Source organism: Phycodurus eques, chromosome 6 (genome assembly GCF_024500275.1).
Source record: "Phycodurus eques isolate BA_2022a chromosome 6, UOR_Pequ_1.1, whole genome shotgun sequence".
NCBI classification, from domain to species: Eukaryota; Metazoa; Chordata; class Actinopteri; order Syngnathiformes; family Syngnathidae; genus Phycodurus; species Phycodurus eques.
In genome coordinates, this window is record NC_084530.1 from 18,518,282 (window position 1) to 18,538,631 (window position 20,350).

Below are 20,350 nucleotides of genomic sequence, written 5' to 3' on the forward strand. Positions count from 1 at the left end.
CGTACTGTTATTCCGTTATCCATAATAATATTGTTTATTGTATAAATATTCATATTAAACAAAACATTTATAAACAAATAATCTTCATTCTATTGTGTGAAATATAATATCATTTGATGAAATAATTAAATGAAAATTAGCTAAAGATTTAACCATTTTATTTTGTGAAAAAATAATGTGATACAATAATAAAATGAATAAAATAAATTGAGCCTTTATGATGTTTTGTGAAAAATATCCTCTATTTTATTTTGTGGGAAATGTAATTAACAGAAAATGTAAACTATAGTTTTAAAAAAATGAAATGAATAAACACAGCCTTTTTTTATTTTGTGGGGGAAAACATTCAAAATGTAACCATAGTTTATTGTGAAAAATATTTAATACATAGAAATGATAACATTACAAACTTTGTTTTATTTTGTGAAAAATACACGTAAATACTAATCAGGTCTTTCATTTCTATTGTGAAAAAAGAACAAATAAGTAAAAAGAAGATAAAGTTTGCAGGGGGAAAAAAAATACAGTATCACAAAAAACAATCGAAATGTGTCATTTATTATATTGAGCCGCCATGACACATTTCATCTCAGGGCAGTTGTAATGGATGCCAACCCTGCGGCCACACGGGTCCATCTGGGAGCCAGCTTGGTGGTTGTTACTTTCAACACACTGACACTGGCCGCTTAGCACACGCGCACACACAGTGCAGAAATAAAGGTGTGTGTGTGTCAGCAAAATCTTCCCACACTAGACTGGACTTGCAATGGTGCTGATGACCGATGAGCCTCCTCCTCACCTGGTTGTTCTTGTCTCGTCCTCGTCCAGTTTCAGAGTCCCTACTCTTACTCGCCGCCCTTCCGCTTCGGCACGGTTCCCAATGGCAGCACGGAGCGCAACATCCGCAAAAACTACCCGGACATGCACCAGTACATGACCAAGTACCACCAGAGTGGAGTGCAGGACGCCCTGGTCAGCCTCAAGACCGGGTAAGAACGATGAGAATGAAAAGTTATAGCTGTTCTGTCGTCTCGGGTCAAACTAACCCGTTTCAAAGTTTTAAAACTGGTGGGAAAATAACATATAAAATAAAACTGTATGTCCTGGACCAGGATTTGTCCCTAGTTCCTTTTGGAACTGTGCCACTGAATTGAGTCCTACTGAAAAATAAAAGTTTTTCTGTAGTTTTGGGTCAAAATGATGAATTTCAAAGTTTTAAAACTGTCCTAAAAAAAAAAAATCTTGAAAAAAAAGTGTAGGTCTTGCACCAGGACTTGAACCTGGTTCTTTGAGGAACTGTGCCACTAAACTCTGTGCTTGTGAAAAGTAAAAGCTGTTCTGTACTTCTGGGTCAAAATGACCCGCATTAAGGTATTTTTAAAAATCTCGAAAAAAAATAGTGCTGGTTCAGGACTTGAATCTTAGGTCACTGAACTTGGTGTTAGTGGAAAAAAGCTGAGATACAGTTCTGGGTCATATTGACCCATTTCGCAGAAAAGGTTTCTAGTGTAACAGCATGTGGCACCAATGCGCAGTTTTTCACAATCATAGGCTAAAAAAAAAATCTAATTGAAGATGTGGAAATTGTGACTTGGGAAGAACATGTTTTACCAGTTTCGCTTGTAACGGATTTAAAGAAATTAGATGCGTTACCACATTGTAACTGGCAAAGTTTTTGCATTTTAATTGGTGGAGTTGCAACTGCTCAAACGCTTATTGGCCGCTGGTAGGCTACTATTGTATTTCATTTTTAGCAGCCTCACATCAAAGCTGTGTTTATGCTGAGCTGGTCACTATCAGGCTCGCATAGGGGGCTCCTACTGTTTGTCACACACACACACTGGGGCTTTGAATTGAAGCTGTCGACTCTGAATAATGACAACAAGCTGAGAACAAAAGGAATGCTGAAGGTGGGATTGGTCGCGAGGAATAGGAGAAGCCTCTGAATTCTTCTCGCGCGACCTCATTTCTTTTACCTCATTTGACTTACTTGAATTTCATTGGTTTACACATAACCATTTGATAGCGTTGTTGGTTGTGTTTTTGTTTTTGGGGCTATTTTTGCTCAATATGCAATATAGTGATGTTTTAAAATATATATATTTTTTTTTGTTCATTCTGCTTTTTTTCTTACTTTTATTTACTTTTTAGAAAAATAATTGTTTTTATATTTTCTAGTAATTATTAGTTTCCTTAAATTTTTTTATTGATTTTTGTTTTTGTTTTATATATTCCTGTTTTATTATTTAAAAAATTCCAGTGATTATCATTCTTTTAGATTTGTATCCATCCATTTTCTCTACCGCTTCTCCTCACAAGGGTGGCGGGCGTGCTGGAGCCTATCCCACCTATCTTCGGGGTGAGGCGGGGTACACCCTGAACTGGTCGCCAGCCAATCACAGGGCACATAAACAAACTACCATTCGCACTCACATTCACACCTACGGGCAATTTAGAGTCTTTAATCAACCAACCATGCATGTTTTTGGGGTGGGGGAGGAAACCGGAGTACCCGGAGAAAACCCACCCAGGCACGGGGAGGAGATGCAAACTCCACACAGGCAAGGCCGGGATTAAGATTAATTATGTACATATTAAAATATAATTAATACATACAAGACGTTCTGTTTTGTTTCGTTTTTTTCATTAAAAAATAAGATACAGTGGTGTTTTTGCTATCTTTCTTTCTAATGATATGACGTTGTGTCTTTGGTATTTTAATGTGGTGTCTTTAATGGTGTTTTCGATTGTGTATTTGATATGTCTGAGTTTGGTTATGTTTTTGGAGTGGTGTCTTATGGTGTCTTTGATTGTGGCTTTGATGTAGTGTCTTTGATTTTGATGATGTTTTCTTGTGTCTTAATTTATATGGTGTTTTTGATGTGGTGTCTTACATCACCGTGCTTGAAAAAACCCAGCATAGATCAGCAAGGTGCTCACCAGCATAACCAGCATATGCTCTTTTTGATTGGTTTTCATACTGGTCTCGCTGGTATCACCAGCTACCAGCAGGGTAGCAGCTGCATGCTGGTGACACTAGCAAGACCAGTACAAAAACATGACAAAAACAGTTTTGTTTTTCTTTTTTTAGCAGGGGCTGTCATACAAGGTGCTCCCAGCAGGCTCAACATGCTGCTGCACACCAGTCACACAGTTTTTTGGGTGTGAATCCTTTGCTGGGGTTTTTGATGTGTCTTGGATTTTGATGGTGTTTTTGATATGGCATCTTTGGTTGTGTTATTTTTATGCCTTTGATGGTGTCTTTGACAGGAAGCTAGACGCATTCATCTATGACGCGGCGGTGCTCAACTACATGGCGGGCCGAGACGACGGCTGCAAACTGGTGACAATCGGCAGCGGCTACATCTTCGCCACCACCGGATACGGGATCGCGCTGCAGAAGGGTTCCTACTGGAAGAGGCTGGTGGACCTCGCCATCCTCGGCATCATCGGCGACGGTCCTGTTAGCTTAGCATTAGCATTAGCCGCCACCCGACAGTCCCTCGATCAAATACGCCGTTTCATCATCATTACTGCCTCTCAATCTGCGCATGTGCGTGGGCACACACTCGTATGTGTTGTGCTGCGGCCCTTAAAGAGGCCGACCAGACACAAATCAAAGTGCCACGACCGCTAAAGTGCTTCTGAACCGCAACACACACACACACACACACACACACCCATTGTGATGATCTTTCGTGATCAATCCATCACTATCAATTCCTTTGCCTCGTCCCACTGATGTTCCATTACAGATCTATTTATTAACCTCCTCCCCTTGCCTGCTTTTTACCTCCCCCAATTCCCTTTTTGCCTCCTCCCCACCCTGTTTAAAGTCCCAACCCCATTTCACCTCCATTATTTTCCCTTTTCCTCCTCCGTTTTATTAATTTCCTTTTTCACATCATCTCTCCTCCTTTTTACCTCCCTCAATTCCCTTTTCACCTCCTCCATTCATATTTTATCAACTCCTCTCCTGTATTTCCTGCCTCTCTTTGCCATTTTACCTCCTTCAATTCATTTTTCACCTCCTCCTCCCTTTAGCCACCTTAATGTTTTCTTGACCTCCTCTCTCCTTTTTTATTTAACGCCCCCTTTGCCCTTTTGACCTCTCTCAATTGCGCTTTCTCACCTCCCGTTTTGATTGAACGGCCCATGCAGGCGAAATGGAGGAACTGGAAGCGCAGTGGCTGACGGGCATCTGCCACAACGAGAAGAACGAGGTGATGTCCAGCCAGCTGGACGTGGACAACATGGCGGGCGTCTTCTACATGCTGGCCACAGCCATGGGTCTGTCCATCCTCACCTTCGTGTCAGAGCATCTCTTCTACTGGCGACTGCGTTACTGCTTCACAGGCGTCTGCTCGGGACGCCCCGGCCTGCTCTTCACCATCAGCAGGGTGAGTGCAGAGAAAGGCCGAAGAAGTCATGTTTTGAGTAAGGAGGGGGGAGTACCGTTACCGGTATTATCTCAAGGTTTCGAGGACTCATGAAGGCTGCCAATACAAGACACCAATACTTTAGGCCAAAAAAACTGATCAAGTAAGTCCTCCTCGCCAGTAGTTTGCGCTACACCGCGGTGGTTTGACACATCAGCGAATGATCATGTGTGTCAGAAAGAAAGAAAGGTCTTTGTTCATGGTTAAATTTCATGTATGAAAAGTACTAGTGGTATTGGTAGTCAGTATCAGTGAGTACCCAAGAGTGAATTAATACGCATACTGGTATCGGTCTGAAAAAATGGTATTGAACATCCCTAACTTTGAGCCACGGTAGGGTTCTTAAATAAAAGTTTGAAGCCCCGGTTAAGGTCTCAATTTAGGGTATCAAGCCAAGGTGAGCATTTCAAATTGTGGCTTAAAGGCTGTGTTAGGGTTTCGAAGTAAGGTTTCAAGTTGAACTTTAAATTGAGTTTTCAAGCCAGGGTTAGGCTTTTAAAGAGAAGTTTCAAGCCTGGGTTAGGGTTCCAAATTAGAGTTTTAAGCATTGATTAGGATTTCTAAGTGTAGGGGTTTCTAGTTAGGGGAGCAAGACAGAGTGATGGTTTTAAAGTTTAGTTTCAAGACAGTATTCATTTTCAAACCAGGGTTAGGGTTTAAGATTATTGTTCATAGCCTGGGTTAAGGTTTTCTTTAGCGAAAAATACATAAAATGAGCTTGTTAGTGAAATATGGAGCATGCTCTTTTAAGACAAGGTCAAGGTTTCACCAAATGTGTCTTTATCCAAATGTGTTAAGAGAAAAAAAATGCACTTAATCGTATTAAAAGACAAATTAGGATTTCAAAGTAGGGTATGTGCAACATGGCTTTTTTTGTTTTGTTTTAAATTATATTTATTTTATTTTTTTAAATATGGTATATGCATGCGCAGCACATACACACACACCAGTGACCAGGTCCAGAGTATTCATTATTCATGTGTCGTATGTGTGTGTCTGTGCGTGCATGTGTAGCAGAGCTTTTATTCCAGACGAGCAACGTTTCACACATCGTGTTTTACAAAAACAGTGGGGCGTGTGTGTGACAGCGTGGAGGTTAAGTGTCTGGAGGAGGAACATCTCCTTGCACTCAAGGGCGTCGTGCACTGACATCATCGCCTCAATTAAACCCTGAGAGAGTCCAAAAAGTCTTTTTTTCTTCTTCTTCTTCTTCTTTTAGGGCATCTGGAGCTGCATCCACGGCGTGCATATCGACATGAAGAAGAAGGCGCCAGAGCTGGACTTCAGCCCTCAGGCCAACATGCTGCACCTGCTCAAGTCGGCCAAGTCCATCGCCATGGCGTCGCCCAAACGCAACACGGTGCTGCTGCAGCCCAGCAGCATCCTCGATGTCATGACGGGAAAAGGTCTCACACGTGTGCTCGCTCGCCTCGCTTACAAAAATTGACATTGACGAGTCAAAGTAGGGCTTCAAACCAAGCGTACTGTTTTAAATGATGGTTTCATTGCTGAGTTAGGGTATCAAAAAAAGGTTAGGGTTTCAAATTAGGGTTTTGAGCTAGGGTTAGGAATTTAGAAAAGGATTGCCAAGCTTGGGTTAAGGTTTCTAGGTAGGGTTTGAAAATAGGGTTAGGGTTTCAAACGAGGTAGAGTTTCAAAGTAGCGTTAGGGTAGTGATTCAAACTTTCAAAAGTGTTTCAAATAAGGGTAAGTGAGCTTGTGGTATGATTTGAAGAAGAGATAAGGGTTTCAAATTAGAGTTTTAAGACTGGGTAGGGGTCTTTCAAACAAGGGTTTAGGGTTTTAAAGTAGGATTGCAAGTCTGGGTTAGGGTTTCAAACAAGGATTAAGGTTTCAAACAAGAGTCAGGGTGAATAAGTCTGTGTTATGGTTTCAAATTAGGGGTTCAAGACAGAATTAGGCTTTTAAATTATGATTTCAAAACTGGGTTAGGGTTTCAAACAAGGGCTATGGTTTCTAAGTATGGTTTCAAACCTGTGTTAGGGTTTCCAATTAGGTTTCAATCCAGGGTTAGTGTTTCCAACAATGGTTAAAAGTTCAAATTAGGGTTTCAAACAAGAGTTAGGGTGAGTAAGCCTGTGTTATGGTTTCAAGACAATGTCAGGGTTTCAGATTAGGATTTCAGTCCAGGGTTAGGGTTTTAAATACCGATTTTAAGACTGGGTTAGGGTTTAAAACTAGCGTCAGTGTTTCAAATTTGTGTTTAAAATGAGGTTTTAAAAAAAGGGTTAGGGTAAGCAAGCCTTTGTTGTAGTTTCAAGACAAAGTTAAGGTTTCAAATTAGGGCTTCAAACCAGGACTAAGGTTTTAAATTAGGGTCAAAATTAAGGTTACAAGTCTCTGTTGATTATCAGTCATCAAGATTTGAGGCATCACCTATCGTCTGCCTATGACAATGTCCTGTCATCGCTCTCCTCAAAGATCGGCATGTTCAACGAGAAGAGTTGCCCTAATGAGCTGTTTTACCAGAAGACAAGGGAACGACCGATTGCTATGCTGGAAGGTCGTTCCACTAACCACATTGGGCAAAAACAACACTTTATGTTTGACCACTCCTAGGGAACATACCCACCAAGGCAATAGAGGGATTCCACACTGAAAATTTTGTCCTGAAGAACTCTTTCAGATTAATGTTTGTAGAGTGAATCGGTTATTCAATAAATGGATTTAAATTGTTGTAAGATCACGAATGGGACCGCCATAGTACCTCCCGTGACCACTAGTCACATAAATTGAAACTAAATGTTGGCATTACCTAGTATACAATCTTTATCGTTAAAATTGGCACCACATTGCTTTGTTCGTTATGACCAGGTCCAAGCAATGACAAAACCTCGATATATCAGTTATTTTGGAAGGGGTGCTGCACTAATGAATTTTGGGTAATTCTCCAACTTTAGAGGTTCAAATCTTTGATTCAAGAAACACAAAGAATATAGTCCATGTATTTTTTAAGGTTTAATTTCTAATCTAAGTAGAGTAAAGAGTAAAGTGCAGAGTAAAATGCAATCAAATGGAAAAGTGAGGAAACTCTACTGTATATTCTACCTATGAAAGGTGAGGCAAATAGCGAGGCATGACACACTTACCTGCCATTACTAATTACTTTAATGGGCCAAGGGTGAGATTTGTGAGACTACTTAATTAGGTAAATAGCAAAGTCTGACTCACGGTTTGAAGCGGCAGGGAAGGATGCTGCGCGCTAGCTCGGTCGAAACCGCGCACCCAGAGAGGTCAGGAACCAGAACAGCAATAAAACCTCTCCAAGGCAGGCCAAGAGCTTCTTCTTTTAAACTTCCCGGGAGACAAATAAGAAGGCGAGGGGTGGACCCACCCGTGTTTATGATGGGTACAGATGTTTCTTTGTGTGCTAGATTTCCAGAAAAAGAATTTGGGGTGAATAAACCTTTCTCTTGTATCTCATCTAGTCTTAAGGTACAGAAAATAACTTTGTCGTGAATTGTCATTCATTTGAATCTAAACTTGACTTATTGTCTAATTTTAAACTTATCATCTTTATCGCCACTCTAAGACTATTGTTCCATATATTTGCTCATAAAAGGGAGAAGGAATGCCAGGGAGCAAGTAGCACAGCTTAACAGACATCAGTTATAAAGTCACATTTCGCCGTCTGCAATATAAGAAAACACACCAAGATATGAGCTTAAGCTTTGCATCAACAGTTTGTCTATCCCAAGATTCCAGGGGTCCTTTTGTTGTCGTTGATGATGGAACCTTCAAAAGGGACGACTTCTCTTTGGGCCACCAGCTTGTGGCTTGCAAATACGATTTACCAAGTTTTTGCTTATTAAGTCAGCCCAGACCTTCTGGCTTTTGGTCGTTGCACCCAGTAGTGGGTCCGGGTTGTTGAGTTACTTCTCTTGGTCTAGAGAAGGGAGGATGGGGTGTCTTTTTGGAGTTGGTGATATTCGTTACAAGGTGTAACATCATCTACAAACAAGATCAGTCAAGTTGCCTTGATTCAACCTTCGTGGGTTACCATCAAAGGTTAGGGTTTCAAGACAAGGCTAGGGTTGCAAAAGTTGGGTTTTAGGCTGAATTAGAAATCTGTGACTTGGCGAATGCTGAATGGCAAATATGTGGGGGTTCATTCTACTATTGTTGATGAGAAACGCAAGTCGCATAGAGTAGAGTAAGACATGCCAACTGAGTGACAAGTAACATTCTGGATGGTTTTGAAACCCAGCCGGAAGCAAAAAGTGGACATTCCATTGCTTTTGTAACACCCTTGTAACAACCTTTATCTACTCTCCCCATCCCCTAGGTAACTCGCTCCATAAGGTTTCAAACAAAGGTTAGGGTTTCAAAGTAGGGTGTCAATTCTTGGTTATGGTATCAAACAAGAGTTAGGGTTTTATATTAATGTTTCAAGCCATGGTTAGGGTTTGAAATTATGGCTTAACGTAGGGGTTGGCGAGTACCAATACCATGTATTGGGCCAATACTTAATTTAAGGTACCGGGTACTTGTGAAGGCTGCCAGTACCAGACACTGGTACCTAAGGGAAAGATATCTGACATCGAGTAAGTCCTCCTCGCCAGTAGTTAGCGCTACACTGTGGCAGTTTGACACATTGGCAAATCATCATGTACTGTATATCAGAAAGAATGAAAGGTCTCTATTCACAATTATGTCATTGTGTTAATTGAAATTGTATGTATCAAAAGTACTAGTGGTATCGGTATCAATGAATACTCATGAGTGAATATTTGTACTGGTATAGGTCTGGAAAAAAGTGGTATTGAACATCCTAGTTTCAAGCTTGGGTTAGGTTTTCAAGCCAGGGTTATAGTTTCAAAGTAGTATTTCAAGCCAGAGGTAGGGTTTTAAACAAGGATTTCGCTTTCAGTGTAGGTTTTCAAGCTTGTGTTGTTATTTCAAGACAACGTTAGGGTTTCAAACATGTATTAAGGTATCCATTTAGATTTAGAGACTTGGTTTAGCTTTCAAATCAAGGTAAGTGTTTCAAGTTATGGGTTCAAGCCTGTCTTAGGTTTTTAAATTAGTGGTTCAAGAAAGGGTTATGGTTTCAAATTGATTATGGAACACATTAGAGGGGGCGTGGGTGTACACAAACACACAATTACACACGCATTCTCTCTAACACACACTCACCACCTCTCCTCATCTCCTAGGTAACTCGCTGCAGAGCCTCACTCCAAAGGGTCCCGGTCTCTATAGCAACGCCAGTGGTCCGCAGGCTTTCCTATCTCTGTCCGGCCGCCACAAGAACCTCCTGAACAACGCGGCGCCTTTCCCGGCCCTGCAGAAGGCATCCGCCCACCAGACCAGCCCCACCAACAAGCCACAGCTGTCCATCACCAACGACAACGGCAAGACCTGCACCGGAGGCCCGCCATCCAAACCCCGTGCCCTGTGGAAGAAAAGCGTGGAGACCCTGAAGACACAGCCCGGCGGGGCGGTCCCCAGCGGCGGCCCCAGCCCGACCGCAACCACCATGGCACCCCCGGCTATGAAGAGCCAGCGCTATCTCCCCGAAGAGCCGCCGCCCCCGCCCCACTCAGACATCTCAGAGTGCTCCAGCCGTCCCGCGTCACACAAAGACTCAGATCCAATGGCAGCGAGGAGCGGGTTCAAGTCTGTTAACCAGTTGAGAAAGAGGGGTGTTGGCGGAGGGGGCAGCAGCGGGTCCAAGATCTACTCCATCGACTCCGATCAGGCCAGCCTGCAGTCAGGGCCACCCTACCAGCGTGACAGCCATGGGGGTAGCGATGAGCAGCCGTACCCGCCAGACGTGTTCTCCCCCGATGGCACTTACTCGCACAAGGGGGATGCACCCATCCTGCAGTTGAGCGCCACCTTGCTGCACCACAGCCACAGCGCGGAGGCCGACCTGCACTCCATGAAGGACAAGAAGTACAGCACCTATGCTCACAGCAGGTAATTAAATGTTAGTGCTCTTTTGTCAGAAACCCCACGTGTCACATCTACATTGCAGGATCTGGTCATTATGACAAGTCATATTTTTAATGTTTCAATATTTATCCACACAGTAACACTGTTACATGCATACTGAACCTGCCTGTAAAGACTCATGAAAACATTATGAACATACATACAAACCTTTACATGAGAACCTTACCTTCTCTCGGGACTACAACTTTCTCTCAAGACTATAACCTCTACTCTCAGGACTAGACCCTTCCCTTGAAATAAGGACCTAATCTCAGGACTAGAATAATTCTTGAGAGTAAAACTTCCTTTCCCTGTATCCTAAACATAGAAGGATTAAACATTTATAAATAGTGAGTATATTGGTAGAAGGAAGATGAGGATGGAGCTGCCAGGCAAGAGAGCTAGAGGAAGACCAAAAAGAAGGTTGATGGATGTAGTGAGGGAAGACATGATGGCAGTTGGTGTTCGAGAGGAGGATGCAGGAGACCGGCTTACATGGAAAAGGATGACGCGCTGTGGCGACCCCTAAAGGGACAAGCCGAAAGGAAAAGATCAGATTAAAAATGACAGACTAGTACTTTTTTCTGGACAAGAACTTTCTCTGGCGGCACGGTGGGCGACTGGTTAGAGCATCTGCCTCATAGTTCTGAGGACCGGGATTCAATCCCCGGCCCCCCCTGTGTGGAGTTTGCATGTTCTCCCCGTGCATGCGTGGGTTTTCTCCGGGCACTCCGGTTTCCTCCCACATCCCAAAAACATGGTAGGTTAATTGACAACTCTAAATAGCCCATAGGTGTGAATGTGAGTGCGAATGGTTGTTTGTTTGTATGTGCCCTGCGATTGGCTGGCAACCAGTTCAGGGTGTACCCCGCCTCCTGCCCGATGAGAGCTGGGATAGGCTCCAGCACTCCCGCGACCCTAGTGAGGAGAAGCGGCTCAGAAAATGGATGGATGGATAGAACTTTCTCTTTGGCCCAGAACCTTCTCTCGAAACTAGAACCTTCTTTTGGAACCAGTACATTTTATTCCAGACTAAAACCTTCCTTGTGACTAGACACCTCTCTAAGGACTAGAACCTTCTCTAGAAATTGGTACCACCCTGGAGAATAGAATCTTCTCTCTAGACTAGTATCTCCTCTTGGAGACTAGAACCTTGCCTCTGGTGACTACAACCTTCTCTCTGGGTACTACAACTTTTATGTGGACTAGTATCTCCACTTGGGGACAAGACCCTTCTCTCTGGGGACTAATGCCTTTTCGCTGACTATAATTTCTTTAGACCATATTATTTTCTCTTGGAACTAGACATTTTTTCACTACAAGAACTGTCACTGGGACTAGAAGCTTCTCACTGGACCACAAGGTAACCTAGACACGTTCTCTCACGACTAAAACTTATCTTGGGAACAGAACATTCTCTCATTTGTTTGGTGGGTACCTCATGTACAGTAAATCCTCAGTATATAAGAAGTAAACATTTACAATCATCAGATTAAAAGGTACAGACTAGCCCCTTCCCTTTTGGCTAAAACCTTGTCTCTGGACTCGAACTTTCTCTGGGTACTAGAACCTTCTCTCGAGACTAAAACCTTCTTTCAGAATAAATACCTTTTTCACAGGACTAGAACTATCTTTCTGGACTACAACCTTCACTGGCGACTCAAACCTTCACTCAATGCTAAGACAGCCCACTTAATGAGGCGTGTATGTCTATATGTCTACGGTATACACACTTCCTGTTCTAATTTTTGGTGTGTTTCCTCTCCCGCCAGTGCAAAGGATAAGTCTAGCGGTTCCTTCGAGACCCCTGGTTCGGCCGTTGGCTCACAGGGCGTACGCCCAGGCTACTGCCGCTCCTGCCTGACAAAGCTAAGCAGCTACTCGGGCCTATACACGGTGCGCCCCCCACAGGCCCGCTGTGACGCCTGCGCCCATCTGGGCAACCTGTACGACATCAGCGAGGACCACCTGAACTACTCTCATGCCACCGACATGTTCGCTCACTTCCTGCCCCAGAGCCAGCTGGGCATGGTGGGTGAGGGCGATGACCTGGTCAGCCACTTCGAGCCAGCACCCTGCTCGCCGTCTGCCCTGACCGCAGCTTCCTCACCTGTGGCGCAGCATTTGCAACTGAGTCGCCAGCACTCGTACGAGAACGTGCTTCCGGATGGTGTCACCCAACTGCGGGGCCTGAACCTATCTGACAGGGACCGGGAGATGACCCTGGATGAGGGCGCCTACGCCAACGTGCTCACAATGCGCTCAGACCGCCCCTTCAGTGGCCGTAGTCCCCCCTCACCGTCTCCCTCCCACCACCACAGCTTAGATGCACCTCTGCCCCTGCCCCGCCGTTCCAAGAGCCTCTTCCCCGACCGGCCCTCGCACAATCCCTTCCTCCAGTCGTCCCCCGGCACGGCGCAGCGGGAGTCAGCCGCTCACGCTCATACCGTCACCCAGACCGCCACCCGACCAATCTACAAGCAGCGCCTGCCGCTCTCACTCACCCTGGGCAACCACGGAGGCCACCACGCCAACCACCACGTGGACCAGCAGGTGTTCTACCCACAACAGGAGCCCCCCGTGGTGGCCTACATGGTGCCGCCCGCCGCTGCCCAGCCCATGAGCTACGTGACAGCGCCGCGAGCTTCCAGCGCCGGTGGCAACCGGCCCCGCCTATACCGACGCATGCCCAGCATCGAATCTGATGTGTGAGACTCGCCAGTACCTGTCACTCACACACACACACACACACACACACAATTCTGGACACACTGCCCCTCGCCCCTCTCACCAGCCTTCATGGGATATGGGGAGCAACCAACCCTCTCCCCCCTCCGGCCCTCCATTTTTTGTGTCTTGTATGAGCACACACAGACCCACAACCCAGGAATCGAACCTACGGACGGACTCCACAATGGGGTGCGGCTGTGTGTTCCAGGGTCTAAACGCCCCAACACATACAAACACACACATTGGGAAAGACTGTTTGATGATGTTGATGTCAGCCAATTGAACATTCCAAACATGCGCGTACACGTACACACACACACACACACACACATATATAGCATTTAGCATCCTAGCTTCCTTCCTCTCTTAGCTCCTAGCCTTCAGGTCACACACTTGCATGCTTCCTTAATGGCTCTGCGTGACACATATGCAGGGTCATATATGCGTACATGCACACATATGCACACACATGCGTCCACACAAAGTGTGTGTATGTCTGTCGATGCAGTGAGTTAGTTTAGCCTTTGTGCACTTTGTACATTTTCTAACCTGCCACCAAACACAAACCAAAAACAAACACTTTTTGATACTCACACAATTCGCTGGAGTTGATGTTTTTCTCTTTCTTTTCTTTTTTTTTGGGGGGGGGGGCTGTGGCGGCGAGTGTTAGCTAACGAGTACAGTGTCATATTCCTTTTTAGCAGCTTCATTCTTACACGTGCGTGCGAATGTGCGTAGGCCTGGTAGAGTTATAGATTAGCTGTGGATTCAAAAGTCACTATTTTTCAAAAATATTTTCACTTCGAGTCTCAATGGAAAGGTCCCGCAAGATGAACGCACACATACTGTACATCACATGGATTTTTTCAAAAAATAACACTGTGTCGGAGCCTAGGATCACGTGGATGGTTTACACGCACACAAACAGACACCCGCGCACACACAGACAGCTGTGTCCCAATTGAGGGTCTGAGGGTATGGCCTACGTGAACTTGTGAGGTGAAAAAAAAAAAAAAGGTGAAAGAAGACTTTGTGTGGTGTGACGATGTCATGTGTCTTCAAATCCATCCTTCAGAGGCTGTATTTGATTTGAAATAGCCTACACATGGTGTTAAGATGCCAACTGCCATCAAATGTAAACTCTGAAGGATGCATTTAAAAAAGGGTTTTTCAGTTAGGACAACCTTGGCATGGTGTTATGAATTCATTGTGCCTTCAAATGCAGCCTTGAAGGATGTATTTCAAGGAGCCCATGATTTGGGACAACGTTTGCGTGGTGTTATGACATTACTTACAAATGCGTCATTTAGAGGCTGCGTTTGATTTAGGACAGCCTTGATGTGGCATTATGATGCCTTCAAATGTGTACTCCTTAAGTTGTATGTAAAAAAGCCTTTAATTGGGGATAGGCTTTGTGCCGTGTCATGATGCCATCCTTAGGAGGCAATTTGAAGGAGCCTTCTGATAGTACAACCTTCATGTGATGTTTGATTACATAATCAACTGTCAAACGCAGCCTCCTCAGGATGCCTGTAATTAGGCCGTCTGCCTTCAAATGCAAACTCACAGTGATGTATTTAAAGGAGAAATCCAGTCAAGACAGCCTACGCATGGTGTTAAGATGTCATATGCCTTCAAACATCTTCCTTCAAATGTGCCCTTCAAAGGCTTCACTTGAATTTGGGACAGCATTTGCATACCATTATGGTGTTGTGGGCCTTGAGATGTGGCCTGCTAAGGATTTGTTCGAAGAAGCCTTTGGTTTGGGACAGCCTCAGCATAGTTCTTCAAATGCAGCATTCTTCCAATTCCGACAATGTTCGCATGGTTTTACAACATGATAAACCTTCAAATGCAACCTCTGTAGGATGCATTGAAAGTAACTCGTGATTTGGGTCAACCTTTGTGTGGTGTTATGACATCAACCTTAGATTAGGGGCAACCTTTACTTGGCGTAACAATGTCATCAGCCTTCAAATGCAGCCTTCTTCCAATTAGAACAACCTTCTCAAGGTGTCATCTGCCTTGAAATGCACCCTGCAAAGGATGCTGCCCCTCAGTAGGGACACAGCTACAAGACTGGACCAGCTGACAATATACATATACAGTATACATTTAACTTGAATGAGGACATTTGAGGGTGTGAACCAGAATTTTGATGTCAAAAGCTGTTTCCCCCTCTCTTAAGCTCACAGACACACACGCACACACACACACACACACATATTGTTGTGTACGATCTCATGTCGTGGCTGCACACATCCAAAATGGCCTCGTGTGAGTAATATGCACAATATCAGGTTGCAATAGTATTACAGTTATGTACAGGCATTTTTAGTTGTTTTGGTTTGGTTGGATTTGAAGGTTACTGATGCTTCATTTCAATGGCAACTTTCTATTCTTATGATGATAAACTGGCATGTTTTAGATTCTGGTGTGAGCGTTTTTTGATTTATTTGATTTGGATTCCTGCTGTGATGTCAGTGGTAGTTCGGCACTTGGGAATCAATGAGGAGTGCGCGGTTCCAAGTCCGCCCACCAGGTTCTCTTTCACTACGAGTCTGTGCTGTTTCACCTCCTGTGTGCGTGTGTGCGTGAGTGTGTGTGTTTTACACGAGCAGGCATTTATGTAAGACAATGGATGAAGTTTGTGTGTGTGTGCGTGTGCCTACTTTTCTGTTCTGTTCTTCCCTTCATCCCACTCGTAACATTTGACCCACTCATGTAACACAACACACACACACACCACTTACTCTGTGTGTGTGTGCGTGTGTTTTGTACCATCACTGGAGATTTTTACACTTGTTTTTTTTTTTTTTTTTTTTTTTTTTTACTTGCATGACTGTGCTCGTGTTTCTGGTGGTTTCTTTTCTCTTTTTTTTTTTTTTTTTTTTTTTTTTGACCAGGACGCACACACACAAACACACACGTTCTATCCCGACTGGTGGTGTGTGCGCGTGTGGTCGTCGATGGTGCGTGTGTGTGTCTGTGTGATTGTGTGCTGTTGTTCTCTCTTGTGTATAAGTTCAGGGGTTTCTAAGATACTGGTTATGCTGTACATACGACTTGTCACTCGATACCTCTGTACAATGTGTAAATAAGTAAAGGTTACATTTTTCTACGTTTGTCTCTTTAATTGGATGTTGGGTCTACGGTAGCAGGAAACCATGCATTAAAATGAACACTAACGCTAATCTTATATTGGTTTGTTTGTGTTAGTATTCCCTGTGAAGAAACACTAAGAACCATGTGAGGGTTCAAGCTAAGAGCTAAATGAGGAAAATCCCTGAAAACCATATAAAGAAATTTACTGGGTACCATGAAAGGACGCCATCTGGGGCCTTAACAAGAAAAATACGAAGTTAACAAGCGTACTGGGACCGATATTAGGAGGAAAAACCCTGAAAACCATGCAAAGAAACATAATGAGAACCACAAAAGGAGACAATCCCGGGGCTAAACGAGTGAAACAATCTGAAAGCCATGTAAAGAAATGTACATGGAATCATCTGAGGAGGAAATTTAGCAGATAAACGAGGAAAACAATCTGAAAATCATCTTTAAAAAAAACATACCGGGAACCTTTCAAGAAGACAATCTAGGACCTAATGTAAATGAGGAAAACAGCTTAAAAAGTATCAAGTGAGGGGACAATCCAGGAGCTACCAGAGAAGAAAATCTGAAAATGATGTCAAAAAACATACTGGGAATCATCTAAGGGAAACAACTAGAGACTAAACAAGGAAAACAATCAGAACGCTATGTAAAGAAACATACTAGGAACCATGCAAGGAGACAATCCATCCATCCATCAATTGTCTGGACCGCTTATCCTCACTAGGGTCGCAGGCGTGCTGGAGCCTATCCCAGCTATCTTCGGGTGAGAGGCGGGGTACAAGCCGAACTGGTCGCCAGCCATTCGCACTCACATTCACATTTACGGGCAATTTAGAGTCGTCAATCACCCTACCACGCATGTTTTTGGGATGTGGGAGGTAACCAGAGAAAAGAGACAATCTCAGAGCTAAACAAGGAAAACCATCTGAAAGCCATGCAAAGAAAAAAACTGGGAATCATCTAAGGGGGAAATCTAAGAGCTAATTGAGGAAAACAATCTCAAACCATGTAAAGAAATGTATTGGGAACCATGCGAGTAGACAATCAAGGTAAATGTGGGAAACCCCTATAAACCACATCAAGAAACAGAAAACCATGTAAATAAAACTATAAAACTATACCATGTGAGAAGACAATTTCTGAACTAAAGAGGGAAAACTGCACAAACCATGCAAAGAAACGTGTTAGGAACCATGTGAGGAATAAAACCCTGAAACCCATTTAGAGTAAAGAGACATACTGGAAACTATGCGAGTGACCCAACTACGAGCTAAACTAAAAAACATACAAAGAAGTATACTTGGAATAATCTTGGAACCATGCTGGAAACATACCTGGAACTAATCTCGGAAAGAGGAACTATGCTTGGGAAACATACCAGGAACTGAAATAGGGAGAAGAAAACATGCTAGGAAACATTGGCAGTATGATTCCTTCTAAAGTGGCAAAAACTCTGTAAATCGTGCAAGGAAACACACTAGGAAATAAACTATTATTTATGTTGGGATCCATGCTAGGAAACCTACTGAGGCATAATTAGGAAAAAATCTTGGAACAATGCTTGGAGCCAGAATGGGGAGTAAACAAGGAAATCTGATGAGAACCATCACAGGAAAAATATCAGGAACAAAACTACAAAATGTGTTGGGAACCCTGTAAGGAAACATACGGGGAAGTGAACTGGGAAACTGTAACATACCAAGAACTAGACTCGGAAAAATGTTGGCAACAATCCAAGGAGACATACTAGGAAGTCAACTAGGAAACAGAAACATACCAAGAACTGAACTAGGAAAAATGTTGGGAACCATGCTAGGAAACATACTAGGAACTAAAACACCAAATTTTGGGAACCGTGCAAGGAAACAAGGAAACTGAAACATACCAGGAACTACACTATAAAATATGTTGGGAAGCACTGTAGAAAACATAGTAGGAAATAAACTTGGAAACAAAAAACTTTCCAGGAACTGAACTAAGGAAAATATTGGGAACAATGCAAGGAAACATACTCGGAAGGTAATCTAGGAAATATGTTGGGAACCATGCAAGGAGACATACAACGAAGTAAACATAGCAGGAACTGAAAAGGGGAAAATGTGGGGAACCATGCTAAGAAACCTACTGGTAAATCTTATAACCGGGAAATAAATATAGAAATGTTGGGAACCTCGTTAGTAAGTATGAAGAGGATGAAGGAAATATGCATCCATAAAGAGGAAAGACACTTTTAGGAAACCTTGAAAGAAAGTTTAGCAGACATCTTGGGATCTAAACGGGGGAGTACAACTGGAAATAACCTGGAAGCCACACTTGGGAAAACGTTTTACAAGTACAGTACGCACACGCGCACACACACAGCCTGGGAACATCCAGTATGACTCAGAGGAATATCTTTGGGAATCTGCTCTAAAACATTTCTGTGTACTTGCCTTTCATAACACACTCAATGTCAGTGTGTGTGTGTGTTCTAGTGGGAAATGTATTTTTAGTATTTTTATACCTCAGGAGATGGACACTCTAATCTGGACTGAAGTGGGACACACTCACTGACGTAAACACGCACTCACACATACACACTGATCTTGGAAGATACACACAAAGGGAAAGAAAAGCAAAAAAAACCTGCAACAACAACAGCAAGAAAGAATGGAAGAGTTCCTCTGCACTCAATCTAACTTGAAACAACTCTCACTCTGCATCTACACTGTGTGTGCGTGTGTTTATCCATGTGTGCATGTCAAATGTGTGTTTTTTTAAATGTCAAACGTGTGTGTATTAAATGTATTTGTATGCAGCCCGTGTCAGGGGGATCGGTTAACCCACAGTCCCAAAGCAACCCCGCCCCCCAAGGACCCCAAAGGACAAAGAACACCTTCTCCAAGTCCACAAAACTCATGTAAACTGGTCGGGCGAACTCCCATGCCCCCTCGAGGACCCTGCCGAGGGTGTAGAGCTGGTCTACTTTTCCACGGCCAAGACGAAAAGCCTCCTGAATCTGAGATTCGACTTCCCGACGGAAACCTCCTCTTTTATATTTTTTTCTACAGCCAGGAAAAAGAGGTTTTAGTTATCGGTCCTGAAGGCAAGAGAGAGAAACTTTTACCAAATCTACAAGATTTTAAACCCTCACGTGTTAATGGATGTCATTTCTGACTCAAAGCTTACTTTTATTCCACACATCCAGAACGTAACCACGACGCCCGTTTCTCTCAGGCTAACACGGAGATGCTGATGCCTGCTTTTATTTCCTGTCGTTTAGACTCCCGCAATGCCGTGCTCTCTGGTCTTCCCGAAAAGAACATCTCCACTCCACGACTACTTCAGAACTCAGCTAAGGTTCTTTCACCAGTTTTTTGACAGCCTGCCAGAGGGCATCAGGAACGCGGAGGCTGTTGATGCTTTCTAAAAGGAGGCTCAACACTCACCTGTTTATTTCGCTTTTAAGTGATTTTTTTTAATCAAGCTTTAAACTGTTATCTTCATATATTTAGATGTTTTTTTAATCTACTCATTTGCTTATTCATTTTTCTTTGTATTTCATCTTTATGAATTTGGCCATTCAATTTTTGTATCATATGTTGTTGCATCTCTTATTATCCTTCAGTTTTTAATCCTGTCATAGTGTCTTTTAGTCATTTTAAGTTTGACTCCATTGTCTCCTCGTGGAAGCCTCCACACTGGGAGATGCATGGGGATGTTCATATGTGTGTGTTCATATGGGCGCGTTTGGAATTACAGTAGTATATGCGGGGATGGGAGGGATTGGTTTTTCCATATTTCCTGCTATTTGAATTGTCCGTATCTCTGTAAAGCACTTTGAGTTGCATTTTTATGGATGAAAAGTGCTGTACAAATTAGGTTTGATTGAGTGAATGAAATGTGTGCGCTTATCTAATGTTTGTGTGTATCTATGTGTGTCCGTGCGCGCACGTGTAGTGTATGTGGATGTGTGTGTGTGTGTCAAACCTGTATCAAATGTGTGCTTATCTGTTTGTGTGTACTGTACAAGGTGTGTGTGTGTGTATCAAATGTGTGCGTATACATGTACAGTGTATAGTGTGTATAATGTGTAGTGCAGGTGTGTATGAAGTGTGTGTGTATAT

General features: G+C 43.3%; 1 protein-coding gene across 5 annotated transcripts in view; it reads left to right on the plus strand.

Annotated features, from left to right (window-relative positions):
• The window catches only part of grin2ab (glutamate receptor, ionotropic, N-methyl D-aspartate 2A, b), a 139,725-nt gene extending 123,745 nt beyond the window's left edge, over positions 1-15,980 (plus strand). For all 5 annotated transcript variants that reach the window (XM_061680087.1, XM_061680088.1, XM_061680090.1 and 2 more), the window contains 6 exons: positions 829-989; positions 3,271-3,458; positions 4,162-4,400; positions 5,659-5,845; positions 9,617-10,382; positions 12,170-15,980. In XM_061680087.1, coding sequence (XP_061536071.1) covers positions 829-989; positions 3,271-3,458; positions 4,162-4,400; positions 5,659-5,845; positions 9,617-10,382; positions 12,170-13,109 — 2,481 coding nt within the window. In that variant the 3' untranslated portion in view covers positions 13,110-15,980. The remainder of the gene's footprint in view (positions 1-828; positions 990-3,270; positions 3,459-4,161; positions 4,401-5,658; positions 5,846-9,616; positions 10,383-12,169) is intronic.
• The last annotated feature ends 4,370 nt before the right edge of the window (positions 15,981-20,350 follow it).